At 36.9% G+C, this 9,600-nt stretch overlaps 2 protein-coding genes across 2 annotated transcripts; one reads left to right on the top strand and one right to left on the bottom strand.

The window, feature by feature from the left end:
- Positions 1 to 1,901: 1,901 nt before the first annotated feature.
- On the bottom strand, positions 1,902 to 3,265 carry LOC120133589 (cell division cycle 5-like protein). The gene is made up of 2 exons (XM_039150150.1): positions 2,941 to 3,265; positions 1,902 to 2,604 (listed from the first exon to the last, which is right to left on the bottom strand). Exons 1-2 carry the CDS (start codon positions 3,115 to 3,117, stop codon positions 2,515 to 2,517), a joined length of 267 nt encoding a protein of 88 aa, XP_039006081.1. The 5' UTR covers positions 3,118 to 3,265; the 3' UTR covers positions 1,902 to 2,514.
- Positions 3,266 to 5,566: 2,301 nt separating this feature from the next.
- On the top strand, positions 5,567 to 6,501 carry LOC120133590 (phosphoenolpyruvate carboxylase kinase 2-like). Its single transcript, XM_039150151.1, has 2 exons — positions 5,567 to 6,374; positions 6,477 to 6,501. Exons 1-2 carry the CDS (start codon positions 5,591 to 5,593, stop codon positions 6,485 to 6,487), a joined length of 795 nt encoding a protein of 264 aa, XP_039006082.1. The 5' UTR covers positions 5,567 to 5,590; the 3' UTR covers positions 6,488 to 6,501.
- Positions 6,502 to 9,600: the final 3,099 nt, after the last annotated feature.

Genomic DNA, 9,600 nt, shown 5'->3' with positions numbered 1-9,600 from the left:
TGACTACCTCACCCGCCCCCTTGATCCATCCCTAGTTACCTCAGCTTTCTAGTAATTGATCATGTTGTCACTATACCGAGGGATAGATCGAAGGAGGGCGTGTGGGGTAGTCGCTTTCCAGAAAATTTTAAATTCTCAAATACTTTTTATATATTCTTTGTATTTTCTATTGATAATCTGTTTTTATTCTGAAATTTTATAAATTCACTCATTGTAACATTTATAAGTTCATTTCCCTAACATAAAATTTTAGGTCGGTCCCTAACTATAACATATAAACTGTAGTTTCGGCCTGGAAATCCCTTACTTCCCTCAAGTAAATTCTCACAGCTCTAGCCCCGAAAGGGTTCGCTACCGGCCTACCTCTGTGCTTCTCATAGGCAGCACTGAGTCGGGCGATGAGCGCAACAAGGCTTGAACTGGATCACACAAACAAAAGCGCAAACAAGCCAGAGAGCAAGCAGAGTTTGCAAGAAAGATTCTTGACAGACTAGTTTATATGAACTATGAAGTCTTTTTTACCATAAGCATTGCTATTGTCAATTCCCACAATTTCATTAGGGTTTTATTGCTCCATTTTCAGGCTACACATTCATGCATTTATACATAAAAGAAGACAATAGAAAGAACCTGTAAGTTGCAACTTCTTTGCCGAGGATCAAATTTATTTATATGACGCTTCATATTGAGGGTAGATTTGCAGGCCATACAATTGCAAGAAGGTATAATCAAATGTAAATATAACGGAGCCATGATTTTATATTAGGGGTAAAATAGATGATCAATAGAAAATATAAATAAGATATCTAAAACATATGCTAATTTAAAATTTTCAGGGACATCCATCCTTGAATATGAAGAACATATTAATTACTCATCACTGATGCATTGGAAATACGAGCGAGCCCTTAGACGTGAAGCTTTAAACGTGCTTCTTAGCTAGCTCGCCGACTCTGTCTGTTTATTCCTTAGACAAGCATCTACCACCAGAGCTGCAGCACATAAAATGTAATAACATTGTCCTAGAGGCTAAAAAGAATTGCATCAGAAAGATTCTTACTTGGCCTGTGAGTTTTCCAATCAAATGAGCCGTGTAGAGTGATACAGAAGGTAGCCTCTCAGATCAATAACAGCGACTTCAATCGCATCGATGTTCTTTGCCGGCCTTGTATGTAAACCTCCATGGTGCCTGACGAGACAAATAGACCAGCTTCTTTTCTTTCCTGGTGGTTTTTGCAACTCTGATTCTAACCGGGCCGGAACACGGTTGGATCAACTCCCATGACATCATCAACTAGTCTCAAGAAAACAAAAGATATCCATGCACGTGCACTCCCTTTGCTATATCTTTTATAAGCCTTGGAAAGCTCACCTTTTATAGAAAAAAGAAAATTCAATGAATCAGACAATATAATTAATTTCCATAGCTCCAAAAGGAAGTTGAAGATTACAAATGAAATATGATGACTGGCAAAGTGCTGACCAGCAAGTACAGCAATCCGAAACCGAACGCACCCAATAACTTTGGAGATTCTATTTTGTCTTATAACTTTTACAATTCTCTGTGCATCCATGTAATGTTAGTTTGTTATTACTGGTGAAGATTGTTATTCAATTGTAAATGGCTGTAGACTGTAGCTTGAGATATGTTCTTTTTCTCTTTAGATTGATTCACTGTTAAAATATACGTGAAACATAAAATGAATTGACATATTTTCATATTATTTTTATACCATATTATATTTACATAACCTAATTTATTTCATATTTTTCTAAAGTTTATTAATTTTATCTCTAAATTCACAATTTACTTGAAAATTAGATAAATTTATTATATAATAATATGAATATTATCTTTAATTTTTTTTCTAATTACCAAAAGGAAAGTGAAGAATATAATCTATTAAATTTTCAAAGATATTATTTAAATTTTTTTACTCGACCAATATGATTACAAAAGAAATTATAGGTCTGATTGAGAGCCTCGTTAAAAACCTCTCTAGACCTATGTGGAGGAAAAGAAAACTACTCAATCAGGGAAGAAAACAGACTACTACTGCAATACTAATCATAGAGAGTGCATATTCATATTTAGACAGCTCAAGAGCACGATCCTTCTCAGCTGCCTCCTCAGACGGCTCAAGAGCACGATCCTTCTTAACTGCCTCCTCAGATCACTCAAGAGCACGATCCTTCTCAGCTGCCTCCTAAGACCGCTCAAGAGCACGATCCTTCTCAGCTGCCTCCTAAGACCGCTCAAGAGCACGATCCTTCTCAGCTGCCTCCTCAGACCGCCTCAAGAGCACGATTCTTCTCAGCTGCCTCCTCAGACCGCCTCAAGAGCACGATCCTTCTCAGCTGCCTCCTCAGACTGCCTCAAGAGCACGATCCTTCTCAGTTGCCTCCTCCTTAGACGGCTCAACAGCACGATCCATCTCAGTTGCCTCCTCAGACGGCTCAAGAGCACGATCTTTCTCAACTGCATCCTCAGACTGTTCAAGAGCGCGATTCTTCTCAACTGCCTCTTGTCTTTGTGCTTGTACTCTGTATACATCCATGAGCTACTTCTTGTTTATGAACTTCCTCTTCTCGGGTACACTCGGTCTACATTTATCACAAAAACCAAATAAAAACACACCATTACTCAACTTTCAGCAAGAATGCCGCAGACAATTTAAGCACCAAACGGTTCCAAATCCTCTAATTAGAATGCTCTTGGTTCTTACTTTAGCCATTTTATATTATGCTCTTCAAGAAAAATCCATATTTAGACATACAAGTACACAGATATTAAGATTTCAATACCCACAACTGATTTGGTTAATTAAGAAGAAACCCAAATAAGCCATTCAATATTAAACACCTCTAAAATTCTATCAAGACTAATTAAAAAACACATGTTGATAAACGAAAAGAATTAAAAGAAAGAAAGAAATGTACCTTCTTGATGGAAGGGTCAAGCCATTCGTAGCAACGAGCCTTACATTGCTTAGAAGATTTACGAACAAGTAAAGAAGAAATCCGTGCCCATTGATTCTTCCCATATTTCATAACCGCCGCTTTCAATATCTCATCCTCCGTGTTCTTCCGTACTCCTCCTTTTATCATTATCCTCATCTTCGCTCACTTGTTTTTTTCACTTGCTTCGCCTTGAACTATTTCGATTGAAAGAAACAAATTACGAACCCTAGCTTCTTGGATTGAAAATCTCTGACTCTTAGAACCCTATATATCCTTTTCAGAAATCGAGGGGATATCAATCTTATATATTATTATTGTTTGACCCCTCAAATTTTGTGTAATTAGAGTAGGACCCTTATTAATAGATGTTGGTTTTCTATGGGCTGTCAACTACTGAATTGAGAAATTTGGATAAACTAGCTTAGACTAATTCGGCCTGGTCCATTCCATTTAATTAATTTTAGGGTAAACTAAATAAATTGTCACTAAAGTTTGAGCAAACTTTTGTTTTCCCTACTGAAGTTTCAAAAGTAACAAATTGATCATTAATGTTATCTATTTCTAACAAATTATTCATTAACCTAATCAGTTTATAAACAAATCGGTCACTCGCCATTAACAATCGTTAATGTTAGTGATGAAATACTGGGGCACGTTACAACCATGTTGACCACTCTTTGCTTTAAAAAAATTGTTTTTTATAATAGTAACCGTATTTCTTTTTTCCACCTTTACTTCTTATCCTTCATTCTCTTCCCACAGCCATAGAAGCATCCTTCATCCTAATATTTTTGTTTTGTTCTATTTTGTTGTTGTTGCTGGATTTACAAAGTTTCTTTTCTTTTACTATGATTCTTTTACGACACCATTTTCTTCGACTAGGTTCCCTTCTCTCATTTACATCATTCTCGGTCCAGACCATCTAGGAAGAGCTATAAATTCATGTTTCTAAACAAATCTAATAATAATACAACAAAAATTAATCTTCAAAAGGTGATTTCTTTTAGTTTCGAACTTTAAACCAAAAATGTAGGAGACTTCAAGTCGTTAACTGATATTGCATATAACTTTGTAATGCTCTCTCTGAAGCTGATCATTTCAAGCAAATATAACAAGAACATGCCACTTTACCATCAAGGTTTAAAATAGTTTAAAGAGGGGAAAGACTCTGAATCTTTTTAACACGGATTGAAACCTTAGGTGAATCAAGATGATTAAGGCAGCTATTCAATTTTAGCAAAATGATCAAATACCATAAACCTCAAAACCCCCATCAAATAAACTAAAATATTCCACTGAAACCCCTTAAACTATTGAGGATTTAATAAAAAAAACATTTTTTTCCTGATTTTAAGGAAAGAAACATTATAAATCCAACAACCAAAAAATAGAACAAAACAAAAATATTAAGATCAAAGAGCTTCCATAGCTATGGGAAGAGGATGAAGGGATAAGAAGCAAAGGTGAGAAAATGGGGGTTGTCATTATAGAAAACAATACTTAGAGTTAAAAGAGTGGTCAACGTGGCTGTAACATGCCACATCAGCATTTCGTCAACCACATTAACAATTATTAATGGCGAGTGATTGATTTGTTATAAATCGATAACGTTAATGACCAATTTATTACTTTTGAAACTTTAGTATGGAAAATGAAAACTTACTCAAACTTTAGTGACTATTCATATAGTTTACCCTTAATTTTGGTGGAATTTGAATTCATGTTTAAACTATAAATTATTTATGAAATTATTATTATGTCATGAATTGCATTGATGATAGAAAAATTCTATAAATGAGGTTTTGGTGTTGTTAGTTATTTTATCTAAAGTTTAAGAATTAGAATTTTAAGATTTAGGGTTAAATTTTGCTAAAATTTTTATCCCTACTTACAATCGGATTGAGTCGAAACCCGACATATTCGGATTAAATTTTTATCCCTACTTATAATAGTTTCATTAAGTTTTTTATGACATGACATCAAAGCAAAACAAAGAAAAAAAACGTTAGGTATGATTTTGAAAAAAAGATAAAAGTATAGATATCAAAATAAGATAAAAGTAATAGTTTAAGTATTAAACATATAGTTTATCCTATTTAATATTTGTTTTCAGGTAGTTCATGCGGCTCGTCTGGTGGTTGCTTAGAACTCTTGGAATGCTCGGTCGCCATAACAATGTAAAGCTAACAGCTTATCAGCTGGAAAAAGACAACGAGGTGGACAAATCAAATTTTAATATTTTACCATACAACTGGGTTTTACTCGGCCCTTTTACTTAAATATATAAAACTTAGGGTAAAATATGTATTTAATATTTAAATTATTAATTTTGATTCATTTTAATATCTAAATTTTAATTTTTAAAATCATACATAACTATCAATTTTTATTTTATTTTGATCCTAAAAATTTTAACTTTGAATTTTCTAACCAACAAACGGGTTAACTGCCTGCCTTCTAAATCCTCCCTTTTTTCCCCTCCCAACCCACCGAATATTCCTCTCACAATTCCTCTCTTTTCTCTCTATATAATCCCCCCATTACTACCAAAGTTTCGACCAAACCAAACAGAAAACCCATACACAAAAAAAAACTCTCATCCAAACAAACAAACCAAAAACACCTGCAAATGTTGAGTCAAGCACTAGAGAACAAGTACCAGCCCTGCGAAGAGATCGGAAGGGGCCGTTTCGGCGTCATCTCTCGAGTGTTCTCCGCCGTAACCGAATCCCACTTCGCCTGCAAAACCATCGAAAAACGCCTCCTCTCCGACCAGACCGATCGGGAATGCCTGGAGAACGAGCCGAAGATCATGTCCCTTTTGTCCCCCCACCCCAACATCGTCCAAATCCACGACATGTTCGAATCCGAACATACCCTTCAACTCATCCTCGACCTCTGTCAGCCGGTCACCCTCTACGACCAGATCCTGCAACACGATTTGTCCGAACCCAAGGCCGCCTCTTACATGCAACAGCTCATGTCGGGTCTGGCTCATTGTCACAGGTTCGGGATCGTTCATAGAGACATCAAGCCCGATAACATCTTCTTCGACTTCAGGGGGAATTTGAAGATCGGCGATTTCGGTTCCGCCGCCTGGTTGGCGGGGGACCTCGGCACCGCCGATAGGTTGGTTGGAACGCCGTATTACGTCGCGCCGGAGGTCGTTATGGGTCGACCTTACAACGAGAAGGTTGACGTCTGGAGTGCTGGCGTCGTTTTGTACGTCATTCTGGCCGGCGTTCCGCCGTTTTTTGGCGAAAATGCACAGGATATTTTCGAGGCTGTTTTGAGAGGGAATTTGAGGTTTCCTTCTAGGATTTTTAGATCAGTCTCTGCTGAGGCTAAGGATCTGTTGAGGAAGATGATATGCAGAGATGTTTCCAGGAGATTTTCTGCAGAACAAGTCCTGAGTAAGTTAAACTATATATAATAATTTTTCTGGGAAAATTTATGGGAAAAACCAAAACTTCAATCAAATTACTAAATGAATGTTTATTGTTTATGAAATGCAGGGCACCCATAGATCTTAAATGGAGGGGAAACAATTTCAATGGATTGAAAAGATCTGGAAATCATCATCACCAGTCAAAATCATACATAAATAAAAGCTTATCAAGAAAAAGAAAAAGAAAAAAATAGCTTATCAATGTAAATATAAGGCTCTGTTTGCCTGATAAGAAAATGGTCTCCAAGCTTCATCTTCCACTTTTCCAATGAAATGCAAGTTTATTACACAGAGAGCAGAGTTTCTTCCTCACATGGAGGGGGTCCATCAACCACCATGAACCCTATCAACATCTGATCATGGTCTTATCTTCTTCTGTTTTTGCTGTTTGGTTAATGTTTTGAGAACTAAGTAACAGAGCAGAGTGTACATAGATAAAAGTATTAGGTTTTTGAGAACTCAACCTCCTCCTTTACTACTGTTTTTTTATTAATCAAAGTATGAAGGAAGGGAGAAGAATGAAAAGCAAACCTTTGTTTTTTCATTTATGGGAATCTCTTGTAACCCTTTTTTTTTCTGGGAATCTTAAATCACATATATATATATATATATATATTCAAGTTTTGGTATCTATTTTGCATATTTTTTTTATGGGAATCTTAAGTTGTTCATCATCTGTGTATGTACTAACAGCATGTACTTGGGCATATGCTACATGCTGAAAGAACATATTGGAAGTGCTAGCTGACTTATTCTTTCCATATTGATATTTGACTAATTGTATATGTGAAATGGTCGTGGGATCGAGTCTCATTGAAGTCAATTCATAAATGGAAGTTTTCCACGGAAGCTGCTCTCAACCTGGCGTTGAGGATAACCTACTACCATACCTTCCCCTTATCCCATTACATATGGGAATAGGGTAAGCGGTTTTTGTATATGTGAAATGAAAGATCCAAATTGCAAATCATATGTAGATGCTTGGTACCAAAGTTTACAGAATCAAAAGTTTTGGGGAGCAAGCTTTGCATGTTAGCATATGCTTGGTTTATTCCATTTCTCTCTTTTTTTGTCATAATGACAAAAATCCTCTAATATTTGATTAAATTGTCACTTTGACTCTTAATCTTTTTTCTAGAGTATTGAAAAAGAAAATCCTTATATTTATGAAAATTATTAGTCAACAAACGGTTAATATTACAAAAATGAAGCGGTATATGGTAAAAAATACTCCAAAAGAAAAGAATAAAGAGTAAAGTGATTATTTAGATAAATTTTAGGGGCATTTTTATCTTAAAATAAAATATTAAGGGTAAAAAAATATATAAAAAAAGGTAGATTAGCATTGAAGCGTAAAAGGAAAATGCTTCTAAAGTATGGCACTCATCATTATGTCCGGTTTGAATACGAAAAATTAACTCTATTTTGTTTTTTTATGTGGCAAACTAGGCCACGGTGAAAGCTTCTGCCCTATTAGGGCCTCTCATGAAAGCGAAGTTCTACCCCTGGGGTGGGATCTGTCGCTACGTGCTCCTCCGCATAGGGGAATTACTCCGTCCAGCATTTGGCTTCTAGAAGCTGGTCAGAAAGATCATAACTTCCCTATTTTGTCTGAAAGTGAAAAATCAGGGGGGACGTCAGTCAAGGAAAATTCTTCCCCCAATTTTGGGGATTCTGGGAAGCCTAAGTCAGCGGTACAAATTGATTTAGGCAAGCAAAATAAGGAAACCAGTATTGAAGGTGGGAATAGACGGTTTTTTGTGAGGTCCACCAATAATGAGCTGAATTCTTTACCAACCCCAAAAGTGACAAGATTTGATTTCGATACTCCGATGTGCCAGAAGGATGAGAGTAGCCCAGAGGCGGGTGTTAGGAAAAATAAAAGTCCCAGATATCACCTTTCAGCACAGGATGTTACAAGTTACCTTGTTTCGAAGGATACTGCTCGAGAATCTACACAGGTTCTACATGATCCATCGGCAGGCTCTGCTCGGCAGGCTCTGCTCAGCAGGCTAGCTGTCAACAATGAAAATTCTAAGTTGGAATGTTCGGGGTTGGGGGCAATCCCAAGCGGTGAGACGTCTCAAGCATTATCTTAGAGACGCCAAACCCCCTGTAGTTTTTTTAATTGAAACAAAACTACAGGCAAAGAAAATGGAGAATGTGAGGAAAAGTTGCGGGTACCCAAATGGAATTGAAGTGGCAGCGGTTGGGAGGAGTGGGGGACTTTGCTTGGCCTGGAAAAGAAATTGCATTATTTCGCTTCAGTCCTTTCTCAAAGACATATTGATGTCATTATTGAAGAAGATTCGGAAGGGAAAAAATGGCGCTTCACTGGATTTTATGGTGATCCTGATGAATGTCACAGAGAAGCAGCGTGGAATCCGTTACGCTCTTTGAAGATCGATCAGCCCTGTCCGTGGCTGGTGTTAGGCGATTTCAACAAAATTTTGTACTCTCATTAGAAGTAAGGGGGTCGTTACAGAAGAGAGTCCCAGATGCTAGCTTTCCGTACTGTTCTGTCCGACTGTGCTCTTGAGGATTTGGGTTACAGTGGCCAGTGGTTTACTTGGGAAAGGGGAAACTTCTCTCACAGCAACATCAGAGAAATGTCGGACAGGGGTTACTATTGGACTGTGGTGGGATATGTTTCCTCATTTCCAAGTTGTTAATCAAACTCACGCTTTGTCCGACCATAGTCCCTATTGAATATTGCAGAGAAGTTCAGGAAGAAATGAACTCTTTACTTCATTGCATCAAGAAAACCATGTTTGAGCACAATATACACTACTGTACTTATACAGCTTACTTACAAAGCTTTAGCAATTCAAGAAAACTACCTAACCAACTAGTTGTTAAATTGTTAGACTGTTAAGAACCTGCTAGACTAACAAACTTATAACAACCTAGCATCTAGATTATCTTCTAGAACTTCCTTATGCATGGACATGCATGAAGCTGCATGAGCACGCATGGCATTGCACAAGCACACACGAGCACACGCTTCAACTAAGATAGCTTTTAGCATTCTTTCAACAGTCTCATCCTTGTTGATACGAATGCTATGGATTCTGATAAAGGTTCTTTCTGGCGCTTTTCGTTCGAGGAAGTTTGGCTTGTTAGAGTATGTCCAAAGACAAATCATATGATGAATGTAATAATACATTTATTTACCGATTTTATTGAATAAA

Source organism: Hibiscus syriacus, unplaced genomic scaffold (genome assembly GCF_006381635.1).
Source record: "Hibiscus syriacus cultivar Baekdansim isolate YM2019G1 unplaced genomic scaffold, ASM638163v2 tig00110584_pilon, whole genome shotgun sequence".
Classification (NCBI taxonomy): domain Eukaryota; kingdom Viridiplantae; phylum Streptophyta; class Magnoliopsida; order Malvales; family Malvaceae; genus Hibiscus; species Hibiscus syriacus.
The sequence above is the reverse complement of the archived record's forward strand: the minus strand, read 5'-3'. Positions and strand labels throughout refer to the sequence as shown.